General features: G+C 41.0%; 3 protein-coding genes across 6 annotated transcripts; all 3 read left to right on the plus strand.

Moving 5' to 3' along the window:
• Window positions 1–1,352: 1,352 nt before the first annotated feature.
• ppardb (peroxisome proliferator-activated receptor delta b) lies at window positions 1,353–10,382 on the plus strand. The gene is made up of 8 exons (XM_085395070.1): window positions 1,353–1,728; window positions 5,366–5,761; window positions 5,837–5,988; window positions 6,113–6,251; window positions 7,014–7,216; window positions 7,316–7,522; window positions 7,612–7,855; window positions 8,322–10,382. The coding sequence occupies exons 2-8, from the start codon at window positions 5,425–5,427 to the stop codon at window positions 8,567–8,569; spliced, it is 1,530 nt and encodes a 509-aa protein (XP_085251196.1). The 5' UTR covers window positions 1,353–1,728; window positions 5,366–5,424; the 3' UTR covers window positions 8,570–10,382.
• Window positions 10,383–10,453: 71 nt separating this feature from the next.
• On the plus strand, window positions 10,454–16,653 carry mkrn4 (makorin, ring finger protein, 4). Of its 2 annotated transcripts, none has more exons than XM_085395071.1 (8): window positions 10,454–10,577; window positions 13,323–13,451; window positions 13,528–13,775; window positions 13,845–13,912; window positions 14,001–14,254; window positions 14,346–14,453; window positions 15,626–15,725; window positions 15,828–16,653. In XM_085395071.1, the coding sequence occupies exons 1-8, from the start codon at window positions 10,504–10,506 to the stop codon at window positions 15,951–15,953; spliced, it is 1,107 nt and encodes a 368-aa protein (XP_085251197.1). In that variant the 5' UTR covers window positions 10,454–10,503; the 3' UTR covers window positions 15,954–16,653. The 2 variants fall into 2 exon arrangements, with proteins under 2 accessions (XP_085251197.1, XP_085251198.1); XM_085395072.1 differs by having other exon boundaries at window positions 15,626–15,743; window positions 15,828–15,967.
• Window positions 16,654–17,064: 411 nt separating this feature from the next.
• fance (FA complementation group E) lies at window positions 17,065–21,458 on the plus strand. 3 transcript variants are annotated; one of them, XM_085393511.1, is made up of 10 exons: window positions 17,065–17,414; window positions 17,834–18,395; window positions 18,529–18,573; window positions 18,661–18,717; window positions 19,194–19,337; window positions 19,415–19,538; window positions 20,690–20,765; window positions 20,892–20,967; window positions 21,058–21,183; window positions 21,276–21,458. In XM_085393511.1, exons 1-10 carry the CDS (start codon window positions 17,065–17,067, stop codon window positions 21,378–21,380), a joined length of 1,665 nt encoding a protein of 554 aa, XP_085249637.1. In that variant the 3' UTR covers window positions 21,381–21,458. The 3 variants fall into 3 exon arrangements, with proteins under 3 accessions (XP_085249637.1, XP_085249639.1, XP_085249640.1); XM_085393513.1 differs by having other exon boundaries at window positions 17,095–17,414; window positions 20,892–20,958; XM_085393514.1 differs by having other exon boundaries at window positions 17,095–17,414; window positions 17,951–18,395.
• Window positions 21,459–21,481: the final 23 nt, after the last annotated feature.

A 21,481-nucleotide genomic window follows, 5' to 3' on the forward strand; every position in this document is an offset into this window, starting at 1 on the left:
TGCAGGGCCGGAAGTACCACAACCGCAACTTATGGACAGCCTCAGTCGTGTTGTGCCAAAAAATAAATAAATAACTAAAAATACCAGCCCAGTTTAACCTCCGACTTTGGCACACAGTTTTGCTTGTTTCCTCTCTTTTTGTGCCACATACCCTGGTGATTATTACACGAACAGGACTGCCTTTCATGTGTTACTGTTTAGACTCGGTTTGATGTTTAAAGGCCCACGCTGACAAAATAATAACTCTCTTCAAATGCCTTAAACCAAAAGTAACAAGTAGAAAGTACCGATAATGGTTTAAAAATGTAGGAAGTTAAAGTAAAATGTTGCCAAAAGGTTGCACAGTGAGAGCAATTGATGACTATTTTATGGGGTTTTTTTTTCAATTTTTGAATAATCACTCTAATATTTCCCTAATATTAGATTTGCCTGATAGTTGTTTATTTAAACAACAGTTAATTTAGAGATATCATCTATATAAAATCTCTCTTCACTGCAGTTTCTGGTGCAGCAGAGCAAAATCTAAGCTGTGTCTCTCATTTGGCATACAGTGCTAAATGGAAGCTTGTTTCTGCATAAAAGACTGCTTTGTTTTCTGTTTTTGCTTTTTTGGGCAAAATTTGGAGTTATTCCTTACATATTTTGTGATTTCTCACTCATTTTTTTCAGATAGTAACCCCATTTTGAATTCATAACCCCCCAAACTGACAAAAATTAAATAAATAAATAAATAATGAATAAAATAAATCTGTGGCAGAAACAAGCTTCCGAGACAGCTGATGAGACGACCTATTTTTTCTTATGAGTGTTACATTTTTAAGCAGTGTCAGCTGAGAGGAGAAATAAGCTGCTACCCTCCCTCCTTCTATATTATGTCGTTCTTAATATTAGATGTTGCCTTAATGTTTATTTGAACAGAAATTAATTTAGAAATATAAACCAACGAAAAATAAAACCTCTTCTTCGATACATGGTCACTTACGGTTTCGCGTAAAGTTGATTATATATGTATAAACTAGTTGTAAGGCATGTTTATTTCCTCAAAGGCTCTTTGATTGGTAGTGGAGAGTAACAATAGCCATTTCATTCAGATTCAAAAGCGTGCAGCCCAGTTCAGTCTCTACAGTTATAAATCGCACATTTTCCCATACGGATTTCAGCCACGTGCTCTTTGTGTGTCTCCATTAAGGCAGATGCGGTCAATGTCAGTCAAAGCTGAATATATGTCCATGTCAAAAACAACTCAACCGAGACCTTGACTCTTCTGTTTGCAGTAGTTACATCCAGTCGGTTGTGCGCTCTGTGTGTATGTATGCAGCGGGGGCGCTGTGCTGTGGCATGTGACGAGGGAGAAGGAGGGGGAGGAGAGAGGGGAGTGAAGCAAACCAAACCAAAGCAGAGTAAAAGCAAAGCCAGGGATAGACTCGGGGAGGGATTACTAGTTAACTCCACTTATTTGCACGTGACATGGTAGCCCACAAAGATTTCCACATTGTTTTTCCCGTCTCGTCAGCCCGGTTTCTACATGGACGGAGGCCTGACTCGGTCTAAGTTTATAGTAGTTAGCTTACAGCAAGAGCTAACGTCAGATCGCTAACTCCAGCTTCAAGCAAACAAACTTGTCAACAGCCGATCGATCCGGGACGGGACTCGGGACTGCTTTTGTGGCTTGTTTACCTCAGCCGGGAGGCATAAACATCTTCTGAAGCAGCAGCACAACCGGGAGAGGTAAGTTAACCTGGTAGGATAGCTAACGTGATTTAAAGGCACAAACGGGAATTTGGGTCAGCCGTGCTAACGGCTAGCTGATAGTAGGACTCAGTCACAATTCAAGGTAGTGGCTAACTAGCTGCTAACCGAGCCGACGGCTGAACGAGCTCAGTTTTAAAGCCTATACAGTTTAAACTTTAAGTGAGATAAGAAAGTTTGGCGGCAGCCATGTCTGTAACTCGGTTGTCCTTTCATTTTTCAAACGCTTGTATCCAGTTACAGTCCTGTCAGTGACTCATGCAGTTACACGGTAATGTTAGCAGAGACTTCCGAGAACCAGTGTGACAGGTTGTCTACTGGACAAGTCCTAACACCCCTAATTTGGTGTTAAGCATTATGAAAACAGCGCGTAGCCTTTGAATTACAATGAGTGTGTCCTTTATGGAAAAAAACAACAACATTTATTTCTAATATATCAACACTGTAGCTGTTTGTTAAGGCACAGCTACAAACAAGGACTTTTTAATCCGCTAGAGGGCCCCGGGGTAGAAAAAAAAATTGTAACCCTCAACCCAAAGCCCTCTCCCCCACCGCCTCCATCAGCAAGCTGCACTGCTCAGTGTGTACATAGTGCATGCACCCTGTTCCTTTATTAAAAGCAGCCGCCAAATACCCCCCGCACCCCATCGCAAGTGAGGCAAACAATAATACAGATGTCTTCAAGCTCGGTTAGAGATAAAGTTAGTGCCCTTACTATTACGATCTACTGGCTGAACTGTGCTGGAAATGCGGTGGGCCCTTATTTTGATTAAAAGTGATGCAGCGGTTGTGAAATTCTTGCTTTTGTTATGTTCCAGGGGCAAAATAAATGAATATTCATTATGAAACTGAAGATTTTGAAAGTAGTATTTCAGCTTCTTTTTTTCCACACCGGTGCACAAATTGATAGATACTCTATCCCGCAATGAAAATCATTGTGTTGCAGCTGCATAAAGAATAGATAATCTCCATATAATCTACTATAAAAAATAACTTTGTTAAAGGTACCACAGGCATATACTAAACATCTTATTATGTGAAGTAATGCAAAATTTTACATATATATATGTGTGTGTGTTATTAGGCAAATGATACTTGCAGTAGAAAGTGTTTTGAGGGCTCAAATTAAGTAGAAAGGCACTATATGAGTGGCAGTCCTTTTGCCATCTGGAGGAGGAAAAAAAACTGCTGAAGAGGCTACCCGCTGTGGCAACTTATTATGAATAAGGGAGAAGCTGAAAGTAGCTTTTTGCTTTGAACTTACAGTGGTTACCAAAGAGGTTTTGACCTTCCAATAAAGGGAAAGCTCGCAGGACTGTGATTTTTAACATGTTTATTCAAGTGGTGTTTGATTTTTCTTTATTTAAAAATACATTTATGGTTCATAAAAAGGCCAAAAGATAACAGGAAAATGCAGGTAACAGAAAACTTTTCGTCTGAACTATTTGCAGACCACTTGTCCTAGAGCTGGGCGATAGAACGATAACGATATGTATCGCGATATAACTTTTACTCGATAGAGAAATTAAGCTATCGCGATAGACCTCGCCGCTCTTGTCCTCTTAAAAAAAAAAAAAAAAAAAGGTCAGCCAATCCAAATTAAGTAGCGCAGAGCTGAACCAATCACAGCCGCAGCGTCACGTCGCGTGACTTGTTACGTACAGCACAAGTGCCAAGCCGCACGTGTGTTTGTTTGGGAAGCAGCCAGCGGGTAATGGAGGAAATGAGTGTGCCGACTAGAAAAATCAACCGAGTGTGACCGAAGAGAAAACAGATGATGGTTCCAATGCCGGAGAGATTGTCGAACGGAAGAGCCATAGAAGTTCCGTAGTGTGAAGGTATTTCGGCTATTTCAAGTCTGACAAAAAACAGAGTAGCGTGCACTGTAAATTGTGCCGAAAACAAGTCTGGAAATACAATAAACTGGTGCATGCGTCACACTGTGCACCACGTTATTGTTTCGGTGAAATGAATTTCTACAATACTGTTACTGTTAATTCTACTCTCTGCAGTGTTTAAATGCTTACATATACACACAGTTACTGTCCCTCCACACATACGACTCGGTTCTGCTTCTATGCCCCAGCTTTGTTTACTTTTTCCCACCGAGGCTTCTAGACTTCTGATTGGTCAACATTTCTGCACGGTTAGGAATCTAGCGCCACCTGCTGCTTTGGCATGTTCATAGCAGCGTTTTCCTTCATTTCTGCCTTTATGTGTGGACGGGATTATTTTTTTAAACGAAAACGGAAAATCTCTGTTTTCAAAAATACCCGTGTACGTGTCTCTGACTGGAAGCGCTAATTCGTCATTCGGCTTTTGTCAGACTAAAGTAACTGTTAAAACTGTTTGAAAAGCTCAGCTATACAACAAGGAGAGATTGAGAATTTCCTTTTAGTTCTCAGTTTATTTGATATTGACAAAAGTTAGTCAGTTTTGTCTGTTCTTCTGTAAAACAAACTAAGATTTATTTTTAGAATTAATATTTTGTTTCTAAGTGGAATTGACAATTTAGTCTGTTTCGTTTGTTCTATTTTGAAACTTAAACGCTTTAGCGGCTGCCTTTTGTGTAGTTTGCAATATTTGCCTTTATTTATCTGAAAAAGTCTCATGTTCCTTAAGTACATCTACCCTGTTGAACTTATTATGGGAAATAAATATTTAAATAAAAACAAGCTGCTGATTATTTCACATTTTACTTGTGAGCAACGGCACATTTAAATCTTACAAATTCTTACAAGTTATTTGGCTTATATCGTGATAGATATCGTTATCGCCTGAAATGAAAAAAACATATTGTGATATGAAAAAATCTCATATCGCCCAGCTCTAACTTGTCCTTATGTGCACAGTCCACCCTTTTTGAGCCAGGAAAACCCCTGTTTAAGTGTGACTGTTAGACACGGCTTCGTTCTACATGCTGCTAACTAATACGTAATTACTGAGTAATACTGAGATGGCAACTCTGGATGTATGTACAGGCTTTTCTGGACAGTGCTGCAAATAAGCAAATCAATCTTTCATTTATAATAAAGTATTTAAATCTAACCGAACCTAGCAACAGTTACCCCAAACAGTGTCTGTGTTAATATTCCTGTAAAGTGCTCTGTGATATTTTAAATCAGGATTGAAAATGTAGATATATCCTTATTATTGTCTTGTCTGTCTGTTCCGTTGGCTTTGAAGTAACTGAGGCGTGATTCCATAACATCTGTGTCTCAGGTCATGAGCTTATTTCTTTAAAAGACATTCCCTGGCTGTTATAACAAAACCTAACTGACTGAAAGGCACCTAAACAAACTCTGTTGAAGATTACTGAACAGCATTCATCTCATTTATTATTGCTATACTAAACTGAATACAAGACTTATGTGAGTTTCACCCGTGTGCTTATTTAAAAAAAATAGGGCTCTATTTTGGCTTTGTTGGTTTGTTATGGCAAGCTGAAACTGGACTCTTAACCGCTGGCATCCTGGATTAAATGGAACCCTTGATGATATGTGGGCTCTAAAGTGTGATTAGCTATTCTTTCTAGTTGTGTAAATAAACCTCATGTTAACAGATATATTTTTTTAGTAAGGTGTATTTCAAGTAGATTGATTCTGTTTTTAAATAGTGCAACTATGGTGGCTACGTGACAGGAGATGAGCTGCTGAATCAGCTGCAACAGGAACCATGGACGGGTTTCAACAAACTGCCCCAGAGGAGCATGACGGGGTGAACGGCTACTGTGAGCCAAAGTGCCCCCAGGACGCAGCTGACGTCAGGTGGACGCCACCGCAGGCAGAGTCTGTAGGCTCAGACAGTTGTGGTGCGACAAGCGTCTCCGAGGTGGCAGATCTGAAAGAGTTAAAGCGCAGGGAGAGTGAAGATGAGGAGGAAAAGGAGGAGAAGGAGGTAGTCCCTGCTTCTAAATACCCGAAAAGGGACCAGAAGAAGAGACGGAAAGAAGGGGAAGATCAGGAGAACAGTGGCAACAAGAAAAACAGCAGCGCATCATCGAGCTACACAGGTAAGACTTTCCACTCTCTTAAATTTTCAGAAGCTGTACTTGAACTGAAATACTATTATTTTTTGTTATATGCAGACCTGTCCCATACCTCATCACCTTCGCTCTCAGAACAGCTGCGTTTGGGCCAAGAGGACAGCACAAGCTCCGGGATCAGTGTGGAGTGTAAGGTCTGCGGGGACAAGGCCTCTGGCTTCCACTACGGCGTACATGCCTGTGAAGGATGCAAGGTAAAACATTTTTTCTTTTACCCACAACAGATTATTGAGTGGGAAGTTCTGTGCCCCCCCCCCCCCCCCCCCCCCCCCCCCAACTGTGTGAGTTGCTTAACTAGATGTGCTTTGCTTTGTGCAGGGCTTTTTCCGGCGTACTGTGCGGATGAAACTGGAATATGAGCGCTGTGAGCGTTCCTGCAAGATTCAGAAGAAAAATCGTAACAAGTGCCAATATTGTCGCTTCCAGAAGTGCCTGTCTTTGGGAATGTCCCACGATGGTGAGGGCTTAAGTGTTTTCTGAGATTCACTTAAAATACTAAGATGATGATCAGTTTATTTGTATAGCAGTTTTTAAAACACAGTTACAAAGTGCTTCACTGTTTGAGTAAAACCGCACATTAAAGATAACTGTGCATGTCCAGTCATAGAAATGTAAAGTCAAACATGTGGTCATGCATTCATTCTTGCATGTGCACTTCTATACACGCATTAGAAGAACAAGAGCCAAAAATAATGGGCAGTTGTTTAAAACAAACCACAGATTCAGCCAAACTGATGTGCTGACGAAGGCTGTTCTAGAGTTTAGGGGAGACAGCCTCAAAAGTGTGGTCATCACTAGCTTTAAAATAAGAGCATGGATCAGTTAAAAGACCCGGATGAGACGATCAGAAAGGCCAACTGCTGGAATAAGCTGTTATCATATCTGCTATACAGGAATGAGTCTGGCCATGTAGGACGTTATATGCTAGTAATAAAATCTTAAAATGAATTTGAATTTCACCTGAAGCCAGTCTAGCTTCTACGTTCTTGACCAGCTGAAGATGGGCTGCCTGAGAGATCCAAGAGTTTTATTGTGTCTAAAGGAGGAAACAAATCCGCTGTTTTCATGTCAAAGCCTTTCCAATCTTTTGTAGCACATAGATGGTGTGTTGCATTGTTAATGCTCTGAGTTGTTCCAAAACACAAAGAGGTTTCAGAACTCATTAGTGTTGCAAATATCCTCTCAGAGTAACACCGTCTCTGTGGGTGTTTTTGCTCAGCAATCAGATATGGACGAATGCCTGAGGCGGAGAGGAAGAAGCTGGTGGCAGGCATACTCGCAGAGGAGCTGGACGTCAGCAAACCAGGTGGCTCAGACCTGAAGACTTTAGCCAAACAAGTCAATACAGCCTACCTGAAGAACCTCAGTATGACCAAGAAGAGAGCCCGCAGCATCTTGATGGGCAAAACCAGCAGCACCTCAGTATGTTCCTGTCTTTCAGCCGTGCTTGGCTTTATGCAAAACTCAGTTATGTGAATTTTTCCCTCAGACCTTTCTCCCTTTAATACATTTTCCTTTTAGCCATTTGTGATCTACGATGTGGACACCCTCTGGAAAGCAGAGAGTGGTTTGGTGTGGAGCCAGTTAACTCCAGGTGCGCCTCTGGCCAAGGAGATTGGGGTTCATGTGTTCTACCGCTGTCAGTGCACCACGGTGGAGACCGTGCGAGAGCTTACAGAGTTTGCCAAGTGCATTCCAGGGTTTGTGGACCTCTTCCTTAATGACCAGGTAAGCCGCTGTCTCATATAACAAAGAATTATTAGTATATCCAAGTTTAGGAAAGCACAAATAAACAGCTGTTTGTGTGCTTACTGCAGGTGACTTTGTTAAAGTATGGTGTGCACGAGGCTATTTTTGCCATGCTGCCATCTCTCATGAACAAAGATGGACTGTTGGTGGCCAATGGCAAAGGCTTTGTGACACGGGAGTTTCTGCGCAGCTTACGGAAGCCCTTCAGTGAGATCATGGAGCCAAAGTTTGAGTTTGCTGTTAAGTTCAATGCTCTGGAGCTGGATGACAGTGATCTGGCCTTGTTTGTTGCTGCCATTATTCTCTGTGGAGGTGAGCCTGAGCAGCTTTCTGGTCAAGTATGAAGATTCAAATCTTGTGAAGTGTGTCTGTAGCTCTTGAAACCTCTTTGAAAGTGCTGCATTGAAACTGTTAGAAGGTACAATTAAGGTTCGAGTCTTATAGCATCCAGAAAAAGATAAGACAGTGATTTAAAAGTAATCACTGAGCCTGTAGCAGCACAACTAAGGGGTTGTTCAGCTGATCCAGTTGTAACTATAAGCTTTGTCCTACAGCAATGTTTTAAGGCTAATCTTAAAAGTAGAGAGGGTGTCTGTTTTCGGGGCTGGTTCCACCAGAAAGAAATTGTCTATAACCAGCCACATAACAGCTACTGGTTATCTATCATGTTGCTACATGCCAGTAAGATTCTAAAACGGGTTTTAACTTGTCTTTGCATGTCTTGTTTGCCCAGCATAAATTGTGACTCATCACAGGCTTTTTCCTCTTTTTGCACTAGATCGTCCCGGGCTAATGAACGTGAAGCAGGTGGAGCAGAGTCAGGACAACATCCTTCAGGCCCTGGACCTTCACCTCCACGCAAATCACTCTGACTCTGTCTACCTCTTCCCAAAACTGCTTCAGAAGATGGCTGACCTCCGTCAGCTGGTTACAGAGAACGCTCAGCTCGTCCAAAAGATCAAAAAGACTGAGTCGGAGACCTCGCTCCACCCTCTACTACAGGAGATCTACAAGGACATGTATTAGCAGTCTCCAGCACAAACTGCTTTTAGCAATACTGTTACAGACTGAATTTTATAATGAAACACTGCATTCAGTACAAGCACTGTAGTACGGGATGGATTTCTAAGGTGCAGATGAGGCAAATTCACCTGGTAGTGCTAATACAATCAGCAGAGTCTTCGCAGTGTCAGCGTAACCCTCAGCACAGTTATGCGTGTGTTTGTGTGCGCGTGCATGTGACGAGCATCTGGAATCATTTGCTGCGAGTCCCAGTTTCCCACAACGGTCACGTAACAGGAAGAATGATATGTTTTCTCAATGAGGCTGCTCCTGTTTCATCCTGTTAGCGAAGCTGACCCCAGAGCAGTGTGCAGAGGGAGCTCATCCTCGCTCCCCTCAGCTCTGTGTTTGTGCTGCAAAGGGAAAGCATTTCACATTCTCACACCAGTGGCACCGTTCAAACAAACAAGTGATTGTATTGTGTTTTCAGACTTAACTGACGGGAGAGATGCAGCAGCTGGTATTTGTTTACATCATCATCATCATCATCATTATCACTGACCACCACTTTGCCATTTGGTATAAAGAACACAAACTGGGCTGGCTCCAGCAGTGTAGAGCTCTCTCTTAATGCAGCAATGTGTGCAATACCATTTTGCCATTTGTCAATAAATGTGAGATCCAGTTTATTTAGGTTTTGTCTTAAAGCCATCTAGCCAAGTGTGAACTGTTGGACTATGCTGCAAAGATTTTATTTCTGAATCTGACACTATACACGCATACATACATGACCCATTGAAGTACAAGGGACAGCATGTTTTCTTTCTTCCTTTTGATATCCAAAATATAATGAATTTACCATTTAAATATATTTGTTAGGTTATTCTTTGTAATTCTGTAACAAATTATTTGTAGTTTTTGATTGTATTTCTAAGGGCAAAACATGAATTTATCAACTTGTTTCATATATTAGTTCATATGTGTTCTTTCATATTACATGCCTGCCTGTTTTAGTTTTAGACTGTACCAAATATATCACCAAGAATACCATCAAACCTCTCCCCAATGAGGAGTTTGGATTTTATGGTTTCATGTGCAGGAATTACCTTAAGCCAGCATTTTTAACCATGTCATTATTACTGGGATACTTGATGAAAATTGAACATCTTCCAATATCGTAGGGTGCTTTTGTATTGGAGATAGACACGGTCCTAGATTAATGCTCTTTTTATGTACAGGCTGATGTGTCTTGAAAGGTGAGGCATAGAGTGTAAAAGCCTTGCGATACAGTAGCCAGGATCCAGACGTTTCTAATCATTTCTTCCCCTTTTCTGTTGTTACTGTCCCTGCTGGTGTGAGCACAGGTCTCCTCTTTTGCTCTTATTCTGTCTTGATCCCTATCTACCTCTAATGTATGATCTGTGACATTATTCCGCTGTCTCATCTAATCCTTGACATATATTATTTTTGCCTTAAATTCCTGCTACACATTGAAATCCTGATGTTACTGGCTGGTGTGCAGTGTGCCAAGTTGGCAAAGGAGCAATTACACCAAAAACAGAAAGGAAAAAAAAAGAAGTTGATGTAAGCTACCTCTATGCCTGTGTAAGTGATGGACTGACATATTTGTTCAAAACTTGAAATGATTTCTTCTTAATGGTCACATGTAACCTATCTGCACGTTTAGTTTAGTGATTTCTCACTTATAAACTTGATTAGAAGCGGCAACGGTGATTTTCTCGGTTTATTTTTATTTTATTTTTTATTTTGTTGGAATTTTTTTTATCATGAGGTGGATCATACAACTCTTTCAAGTTGCTCCCTGCTGTGATTGGCGTCCTTCAATAAACTCTCTGAATGGAGTGCGTAACGTGCTGACGTCAGCGTCACGTTTCTATTGGTTCGTTGCCAGGTTAATTGGTACGAGGAACCAGCTGTCAACTATTTAGATAACGTGGATGGTGAAGGCTTGGCGGCGGCTCGTTCAAAACACACGGAGGATGGACTCGGCTCGTAGTAGAAACATTTGTCGGTAAGCAGCCCCTCACAGTCCCACAGAGTGGGTTAGAAATGAGGAAAGTGTGGACCAAGCACCGAGAAATAGCTTGTCAGAGTTTAATGCCTTCGTGTGGCGTTCTAATATACACGTTAAAGTGAAATAGTGACTTTTGATTACATCAACTTAGGAAGAAAGTGTGGTAGACCATGTTGCTGTGTGAGTACATTCGTACAAATTTTGTGTTGCTAGGTGACTAAATATAATGTTGAAATGTTAGCCAAAACTTGAGCTAACTGAGTTAGTGGCTGTTGGTAAGTGGGATTTACGACCGCACTTCTGTGTCGGATTTGGCCCTTCTCCGTCAGTTAATCCAGAAACGCGTCAGTACACGATGATTATTATTGTCAAATACGGTTTTTGAAGCTGTTTAATGATGTACATATACAGTACCGATGTTGTTTCAACGTATAAAATTTTCGCTCTTTACTTTGTAACAGAGGAGGAGCCAGACATTTGAAACACCCGGGGTTTAGCCCTAAAGGGTAGTATGCATGTGGGATTTTTTTTTTTTTTTTTTTTTTTTGAGGGGGGGACTTAACCAAGACAGAACCAGAATCAGAACTAGATGATAGTAGCACTAAAAATCATCATAGACCTGCACTACACTTATTTATTTAATTCTACCAAAGTACAATATTTAGATTGAGAAAAGTTTATATAATTATTTAGCCTTGTTGTGCAAACAAGCCTGCAGAACTTAATAAATATAGAATTTGAAAAATAGCAAACCTAAAAAGAAACACTAGGTACGAGATACATGAGTACCTATGATACGGTGATACTTTTAGTAAGCAACCATTTGACTAACATGTGTGTCTCACCTGCTCTTGTTCATCTCTGTTCTGTCCTCATTCTCCATCTCAATCTCTGCTCCTCTCTCTCTCTCTTTGTGCTGACAATCATCAAATATACAGTTGAAACCAGATATTTACACACTCTTCAGATCAAAACAAACACTTTTTTAATTGTAACATCAAATCAGACTAAATGTTTATTTTTTAGATTGATAAATATAAAAACATATTTGTTAACTTTAAGAGTAAAGAGAGAAACTGTCTGTGTTTTTTAATTGCAAATGGCACTAAATTGTATTCAAACTGAGCCACACTTATGGAGCTCCACGATTCTTTTCCTGGTGTTTTGGTTGACATCTCTTGATTTTCCCATGTCACAGAAACAGGCTTTGTGTTTTGCCTTATATGCATCCACAGCTGTGCCACCAGTTTACTCACATGGACTCTACGAACCTATCAGAAGCTTCTTCAGCTCAGAATGGAATCCTCTGGAGTTTTCTTATTAATTAACAATAAACTTAGTGTATATGTACTCCTAAATTTAATGAAAGTGATAAAAAATAGACAGCTCTGTCTCTCTTTATTCTGACATTTAACTAATTCAAAATATATTTCAATATTTATCTAAAACAAAAGTTTACTCTAAATTGATGTTGTACAGTAAAAATGTTTTATGTTTTCTCCCTAAAGTGTAAATATCTGGTTACAAATGTGAATATCCTGCTGTGTACTGAAATCCCTCTTGTTTTGCATAGAAATATACTGAACAACATACAAAGCATAATATATAAAATAACATTTACCTGAGTTTTTTCTTTGAAAGAACCCTCTAATGTCCATTCTTATATTTCAGTACATAACTGAAACCGAATTAGTCGGGGAGGGTAAGAACTGAAAATATGAAATAAACACACGTAAGCTAAGACTCTCTAAAAAATAGCATTTGTTCGGCTTTTCATTTCGCCATTTGTTGATTCACTTGAAGAGCGAGTAACGTAATATTGGTCAAGTGATCAGTTTGATATCAATCTTTCGTGATGCACCGTCATATTTACATTATTTGTACGGTACGAATGATTTGCTTTGGTGCCTGGTCAAACTTAAGCTCTCCTTAGTATGGCTGGCTCCGTTTCTCCAACAGCGCACACAGGCAGCAGCTGCCCCGCCCCCTCGCTCAGTCACTTAGTGCCTGAACTCGGATCATACCAATATCAGGGGGGATTCACGCACAGTCGTAAAATCCCACAGTGTGCACTATGTGCTTCGAATATTGTGTGTACTTTTTGTTTTATACAGTTGTCAGCCAGGCATCTAACTATGAAAAAATTACACTCCAAAATACCCCGGGCTTCTGACAAAACAACCCGGGCTTAAGCCCCGTAAGCCACCCCCACGCTCCGCCCCTGCTTTGTAATGTGTTCTGCAGTTGAGGCTCAAGTCAGATTATTAATTTTACTACGTCAAAAAAATTAAAAAAAAAAATTGGTTAATGTCAGGCAGGGCTTTCAGTCTCTCTCCCACCTGTAAGAATTTACTAAACTATAAAAACGGCTCGACTACTCTTTTCAGCTTCTTCCTTTAGGCTTGGCCAGAGCAGCTCACTCACATGTCCAAACATCTCATCCTTGCTTCTCAAACTTTGTCTCCAAACACCTCAGCCTGAGCTGTCTGATCCACTCCTAATCCTATACTTTCTGGTTACACTCAATAAAAATCTGAGCATCTTCACTTATAAAGAATAAAATACCAGCGGCTCATCGTTATGAACTTGCATTCTAAATAACCCTATAAACACTAGCAGTCATCACAGTTCAAATCACTGGAGCGGCATGTAAAACAAATCTTGCTACTTAAAAAAAAAAAAAAAAAAAAAGGTTTGTGGCAGAAATTTACTTTGCGATTTGTGGTTTTCACCTCATTGCAGGCGTTTCATAAATGGCTCTTGCAGATTTGGTTCAAGATGCAATTATCGTCATGAATGGCCAACCATACACTCATCCCAAATATGTCGGTATTATCAGAAAGGTGGATGCTGGTATGGTGAGCGCTGCAGGTAAGCTGCCTTCTCCCCCCATGTTTATTATTTAAGAAAATCCATCATTTAATCCCTTATATTTTTTCTCTGCTAGGTTTTTCCATGTTCTTCAGTCTGAAGCTGGCACAACTGTTGCAGGAAGAAGGGCTTCAGTACCTACGGTCTCCTCCTCCAGTGTGGCTCACGCGTCACCTGATAGGCGAGGGTCAGAACCTGCAGTTCTGCAAGCTGAGGTGACATCTGAACAAGAGTGCAGCAGATCAGAGTTGGCAGCTGATACCTCAAACCCTCAATGCGACACTGGGCACCTGCCAGCGAATATCGCTGAGGAGCAGTCAGAAGGTATTGCATGAGTTTGTAGATGGACCTGAACGTAGAAGTTGATCTAATTAATTTGCTTTTCCTCTACAGAATCTGGTCTGGGATCGTCTCAAAGCTCAGAAGCTGCTGAAGCAGGTGCCTGCGATGGAAGAAATGAGGTTTGCATTTAATTTGACTGCGTTATCTTAAGCATGCTCATTCAGCAGGAGAACTTGGCTGAACCCAAAGCCTTCTATTAATGTTCAGGAGATCTCCCCATCTGAAACCCCAGAGAATGGGGCTGCCGCTGCAGCTTCTGGTTCTCAGGGAAGGGAGGAGGAAACTGAGGCCTTCCTCAGGAGCAAAGACGTGACCTGTGGGATCTGCATGGACAAAGTGTATGAAAAGACTGATCTGAAAAGCGGTGTCTTTGGCATCTTGCCCAACTGCAATCACTCCTTCTGTTTACAATGCATAATGACCTGGAGGAAGACCAAAGACCTCGGCCTGGATGTGATAAAGTAGGTTTCTGTAATATTTAGGAGGCAGCAGGATCTGACAAAACCAGAGAGGGCTTGAAGTGATTCTGATTGACTTTTTCCCTCTTCTCAGACGCTGCCCACAGTGCCGCGTGAGGTCTGCCTTTTATGTGCCGCACAAATACTGGGTTGAAGGACAAGAAAAGGAAGATCTAATTACTGAGTTCAAGCAAAAATTCAGGTGAGGAATAGATCTCATGTCCGCAGAGTTTAGAAAATCCTTTGAGTCTGTCTTCCTGGGTATGTTGTGTGGATGTTAGTTTCAATAGTCCAGCCTTTTCTTCAGATTTCTTACTATAGATAGATTTAAAAAAAAAAAAAATTATATAGTGAGTCTTGCTGTAGATTAAGGTTCCTGAATTAAACTACTCATCTAAATCCTTTGGTTAGGCCAGGGGTGTCAAACTCAAATACACAGTGGGCCAAAATTCAAAACTGGAACAAAGTCGCGGGCTAATGTTAATATTTATTGAAAAAAAAAAAAATCTTCCTCCAGATATAAGAATGAATCTTTTCTTATGGACTCAAATAAGTTTTGCTGGAAAACTGAATATGGAACAAGCAAAGCTTAATACTAAACAATATATATATTAGCTGTATAATACCAGTAGGCCAGCTCTAACAGTAATTTGGTATGGCTTCGCGGGCCAAATGTAATTAGGCTGCGGGCCAAATTTGGCCCGCGGGCCAGAGTTTGACACCTATGGGTTAGGCCATGGTAACTTGGTCCAAAGTTGCTTTCTAAAGGTTTGTTTTGTTTTTTAAATAAATATACTCCTCCCAATAAATTGAATCTCTTGAGCTGCTACAGATCTCCCATTCAGCAAAAACTTGCTTTTGTTTTTGCTTATTGCGCCTTTAAGTCCCTTTACCATTAGTACGTACTCGACTCGGCACAGTTCACCAGTTTTCAAGATTTTCATTAGGTCATAGGTCATTCTGATATTAACAGTATGGAGTGTGCAGCAGATGTCATATCTAAGGAAGAGTACTGAAACACAGGTGTGTAGCATTGCTAACTAATTAACAATGGGAGCTACAGAGTGAATGATTCAGCACAGATTTTTACAACATGGCAATTAGAATCAAATTTATGCAAAAGGAACAGAAATCGGTGTGAAGAGAAGTAATGACGAAAAATTTAGCAAAGGAGAACTCTAGGTATTAATTGAAAGGGGATCTATAATGCTGATGCACAACAAATTAAATATGCATATACTGCTCAAAGCCCTGTGCATATTTCACTTAAATCACACTATTTTTTTTATTTTTTAGATTTTAAAATTGCTTGTCATCTCAAGCCAGTATAAACATTTAACTGACCCCTCCCTGCTGCCTCTTGTTTGATTCCAGTAAGAAATCCTGCACCTACTATTCTCGATACCAATGCTGCCCCTTCAAAAGCGAGTGCCTTTACCGACATGACAAAAGTCGACACAGCGCGTCCTTTCTGGTAACTACATGGTGATCCGTGAGTGTTTTACGTTCTCCTCCCTCTTAGTGTGTCTAAGATAAGGGTGTATTTACTCTCCCCTCACTCTCTTTGTCCTTGCAGCATTTTGGAGAAGATGACTTTGAGGATGAAGATGATGGAGTGGATCTAATTAGTTTCTTCATAGCCATGACCCTTCTTGGTGATGATGATGATGACGACCTTGAATTTACTTTTTTACCTTACTAAAACAGTGTAGTTTGAGTGCTCATCTCCCTCCCCCTTTTATTTTTTTTTTTTCCTTTTTTGGTCAGTGTTTGAAACCACTGAATGGGGTCTATAACCATCATTGGTCCCTGGAAAATGCATGGCTGCTGCCTTTTTTTTTTTTTTTTTTTCTTCTTCTTCTTTCCTTTTTAAAAACCACCTGTGTCTTCATGAAATTATTACTGAAACAGCCTACGAGTAGCTTTGACTCAGGATCATCGAGTGGAAAGTACATCTCACTTAAAGGACTCCTAAATTCAGACAGGAACCTGTCTCCAAGTCTGTGCACACTTGGACACTCCAGAACTCATGGCTAGTGGTCTCAGCGTAAGACACCTTTGTTTCTAGTTGGGGTTTATATTTTTTTTTTTTTTTTTTTTTTTTTTTTTTTTTTTTAAAATACTACAGCTGTTATGTGTTAAGTGTTTAGCCAACTGTCAGCTTCTCTTCCAACTTCTGAGCGTGCCAATGTAGACATTTCCCTAGTAGCTTGGGCCATTTAGATATTTTTAAAGTGTTATGTCGATGGTAGTTTTAATTGCCCAAGGGTTAAAAAAAAAAAAGTGTACTGTCCTAATGTCTGATATCTGTATAAAAATGATTAGTTGTCACACACTTCCCAGTTTTGGCAAGAACAAATGATTTTATGTCCTTTTTTTTTTTTTTTTTAACCAAATTGTACCTGTACACAAAAAATAAAACATTGATTCACTTTGTCTCACTAAAGTGTTGTTTTCTTCATTGGTGCTGTGCTATTCGGGGCATTTCCCTGAATGGTATGCCCACATGGCCTGGGGGTCAGGATGTGCCTAAATCACACCATACAATGAATTCACGTAATGGATTTTCATTTAAAAAAAAAAAAAAGGCAAGTATGGGCTAGTTGGACGAGTCTAACCTTTAAGCAAAATACATTTATCTATGCTGTTGAGTAGCTCCACTGTGGTCTCCAAATAAAGACTTAAAGTGGAAACGACTGAGAGATGATGGCAATCTCGTTCTATTCAGGAATTTCTGGCTTTTGTTTAACTAGTATACGCCGCAGGATAAATCGTGCTGTGTCGCCAGTGGCACATCTGACCACTAGGTGGCGATGTTGAACTCATCTAGCCCTTTACCGGTGTCGAAGAAGAAATGTAAACAGCAGTGGCGGTATAGTGAGTTTGGGATGAAGCCACAGGTGTCTGGGCGAGACGGAAAGGACAAACCCGGAGATGGGGCACACAGCTGTCTGAACTCCGGCATGTTTCTTAGCGGATTTGACGGGCAGTCGAGGCTGCTGCTTCGGTCACTGATGTCCGGAACCTCCGGGGCCTCGAGAGCGCTGGGCGTCTTCCACAGGCAGCAACGGGCTAACCCCGAGAGCTCACTGTGTGGCTTCATAGAAACACTGTGCAGAGACGAAATAACCCACACCGAGGCTGACACTGAGTTTCTAACCGTGTGAGTAAAGTACACAGAAAAAAACAGTGTAGAGTTAGTTTAGTATTCACATAGATATTCTAGGGTAAACACACACACGTGTGAAAAGTAGGGTGAAGATCAAATCAGTGTTTCCTAACCTCTTTTGTTTTAGATCTGGGGTCCTTTGCCACATTTCCTTGCTTTTATTGCAGTCTGATTAAGAAAAATTCACAAAATTCCTTTCTAAGAAGTCCCTTTAATCAGTATTTAGCAAGCACAAATCTCCCCCAAAATGATTTACATTTGTGAAAAAAAGTGTCATAAATACTGATAGTCACAAATCAGTTTTATGTTTTTTTTCTAACTCCTGCTTTTTTCTTAAACATGAACTTTTTCTTTGTCTACACAACTTCAGAGACCAGCTGACGGTTTCTTTGGTTTTTCCTTACCTCTTCTAGTAAACCACTAGTCTGCCTGTTTCCACCTTTATTTAAACAAAACCTGCTGTCATTCATCCACCTGGTGCATTCTGTTCTTCCTCGGACCGCTGTACTCCATCTGATCAAATGTCTCAGCCAGGACTCTCGTCCAAACCCGTGGGTGACTGCTCTGTGCAGACAACTCGAAAGAGACCTGGAAACCCACCGTGAGGTGCCTCTGTACACCACACCGTGCAGCCAAAGACTAAAGGAGCTCTCCCAGGGTTTGATCGGATCTGCTGAAACTGGAGGATGGACCAAGTGCTTCAGTGGTCAAACGGCAGAATTTGAATCCCAGAGTACATCTGATTTATCTGAGCTGGGGACACAGAGGAAGAGAAAGGGCAGTTTTGTCAGCGTGGGGTCTGATGGTGAAGAAACGGGATCACAGAGTAAACGGATAAAGATGGATGATAATGAGTGTGTCACAGCTGAAGAACTGAGAGTTCTCAAGGAAATGTTGGGAGCGCCAGAAAGTGATGTTGCAGCAGAAACTCCAGCCTCAGACAGTTCGTGTGGTGGCCTGCCTGAACAGATAAAGGTAAAAACCACTATACAAAGAAGGGTACCCTCTCCACACTGAAATTTTTCTGCCAATTCCAATGTTTGTTTTGTCCTTAGAGAAGCAGAAGTTGTAAAACGATGAGCTGATTTACTGTTTTTGTGTTTATTAGGTCTGTATTCCTCAGATAAAAGAGTTGTTGGAGAGTCAGACGGAGGTAAGAAGATTTTATTTTCTTCTAGCTCATTCAGTGCAGACAGTAAGTGACATTTAGTCTCACTGTCATTCTTTTTGTGTGTTTCAGTGGGACCAGAGCTCCACAGATGTGTTCAAAGTGCTGAACAACTGTGACTCAAACCAAGTATGTCCTCAATAATTTAACCTGCGCTTTTACTTCGAAAACGGGTGGATTTGACTTAAATTACAAAATAAAACTATTCAACAAGATAGAAACTGTCGATTAAAGTGCAAAAGAGCTGTTTTCACACATTTCCATGAAACCAGAGTTGCTTTTTGCAACCCGAAGAGTCGCCCCCTGCTGTTCATTAAAAAGAATGAAGGTGCAGGGCAATCTTTTAAATCTGTTATACTATTTAAAATCCTTAGGGCTGAGCTGAGGGTGTATCTTAAGCACACACTCCTATAAACAAGATCATATTTATAGGAGGAATAAAAGATATTTAATATAGGACTGACACCAGTGGTTGGGACCATTAAGTGAGTATCAGAGGCATTTTCTTATTGGTCTCTGTTGGGTTCCAGAGAATATATCAATATTTTATGTATAATCTGCAATTGTGATTGGACTGAACCCAGGTCCTTACCTGCCCTGTTTAGGTGGAGGTGTTATGCAGCATGCTGAATTTGCCGGGCTTACCTGACCAGGCGCTGCCTAAACTGTGCAGCAGTGTTTTGGCCCTCTCTCCTGACCTCAGCTACAGCACTGCTGCAACGCTCATCAAGAGCCTTCTGCTGGAGAAGGTATAACACCGAATATGAAAAATAAGCAACATGTGTTGCTGTGTTTCATCTTGACAGAATATTGTTTCACCTTACAGGTGCTGTCCCTGTCAGAGCCGGCCTCCAGGTGTCTGGTTACCGCAGTGACATCACTGTGTAGCCGCTATCCCAGACCAGTGTGCCAGGCTCTAATTGGACCAGTACTAGAGAAAGAGAACATAGGTGAGATGAAAGGAAAACGTTTCACTGAAAGTGACTACAGAAATGACTTAATGATGTCCTTCATTCGGGTTTGTGATCTTGGTCAGATGCTAAGATGGTATGTGATTTAATAAGGTCTGGTGTTTACAAGCACTCAGTTAAAACAGTGTGACATGTGCAAAAGTGATAAATATGTCCTGCACTTTTCTTAATACTGTGATGCAACATGTCAATCAGTTTTTCTGCAAAGTGCATCACTTCACCATCTCCACCAGCCTGACCAGTTGATACGAGACAGGATGGATCCGTGTTTTCATGTTGTTTACACCAAATTCTCCCCCTACCATCTGAATGTTGCAGCAGAAATCGAGACTCATCAGACCAGGCAACATTTTTCCCAATCTCCTATTGTCCAGTGTTGCTGAGCCCATTTCCTGTTATTACTGACAGCAAATGTACTGTTTATAAGATTTGGGGAAACCTGCAGTCAGCTGAGACTGAAGAAGTCACTTGGATGAGTGACGAAACGTTTCTCCCACAAAACGCTACGTCCAGATGAACAGAATCAACTTTTGGAGATTACTGACAGGAGTGACACCCAGTGTGGTCTTCTGCTGCTGTAGCCCATCTGCTTCAAAGTTCATCGTGGTGTGCATTCAGAGATGCTCTTCTGCATACCTTGGTTGCAATTAGTGGTTATTTACATTACTGTTGCCGTGCCCAGCTTGAAGCAGTCTGTCCATTCTCCTCTGATTCCAGCTGTTTCAGTGGATCAACAGATTCTGAAATACTCAGACAAGACCAGCTTGCACCTACTACCATGTCACGTTCAAAGTCACTAAAATAACCTTTCTTCTTCACTCCGATGCTCAGTTATAACTTCAGCGGGTCATGTGTTCATCTCTCTACGGATACAATTGCTCATACTGATTGATAATGTATGCTAACAAGCAGTTGAAAAGATGTACCTCATGACCCAGCTGGTGAGCGTGTATGTGCACTGATTGCTTCAGGGAAATCGGAGAGTTGCAGAGCAGCAGAGCAGGCACGGATTCAGAGCTCTGGTTTAAGTACACATTAACAGGACAGATGCTTTGATGTGATAGAGCTCCTTTTACTCAGGCTTTGCTCCCAGCATGAATTAATCCTTTTGAACATTGTTTTGTTTTCAGGGCCTCCACAGGCTGAGCTGCTAAGCAGACTGATAGAAAGCTGCCTGGATTCTCACTACAGACTGCTGGTGGTTCAGTAAGTATAAAGTTACGTTCTGTTTTCACTTGTAACTGCTGCGACAAAGAAGCTTCGCATAATAACGGACACATGGTTAGTAGTAAATGACTAACACTCCTGCTTTTTTATGTTTTGTTTTTAAAGAATGACATTGAAGATTGCATGGAGTGAGGCAGTGCTGTCTATTATCCACAGCTTGCTAGACTCAAAGGTAATCCAGGTGATTATTCATGGGAAAGAGCTGCAAGAGCTGTTAGTCATAATACTCACTGCCACTGAGCCACCTGTTTTGCCTGTTTCCCCCCAACAGCCTGTCTTGAATGAAGAACTTTTCACACAGTTCACAGAACAGCTCGTCAGTCAGGCTCCTCGTTTCACAAAGTCTGTGAAGTTTGCAAAAATGATGCTCACAGTACTCACCAAATACAGCACTGATGTAAGTATGCAGATTGGGATCACAGATAACGTCTGTACAGTGGATGAAATGGTGTGTGATAACCTTCTGCGTATAAATGATTGCATTTCCAGGTGACTGCTGCACACAAACACTCCTTGTCCAGCTGCCTGATGTTAAATGAGACCTTCCTGAAGAAGTCTCTACAAGCTGCTTTAAAACGAATCGCAGACACATGACCTCACCACCTTTTCAACTAATTTACATTAAAAAAAAACCCTGTATAAATAAATTAAACTGACAATGAAGAATCTTAATTCACCAGTCTGACAGGGCTGAT

Source organism: Rhamphochromis longiceps, linkage group LG20, assembly GCF_057381845.1.
Source record: "Rhamphochromis longiceps isolate RC_006_pf linkage group LG20, R_longiceps_female_GT1.1, whole genome shotgun sequence".
NCBI lineage: Eukaryota > Metazoa > Chordata > Actinopteri > Cichliformes > Cichlidae > Rhamphochromis > Rhamphochromis longiceps.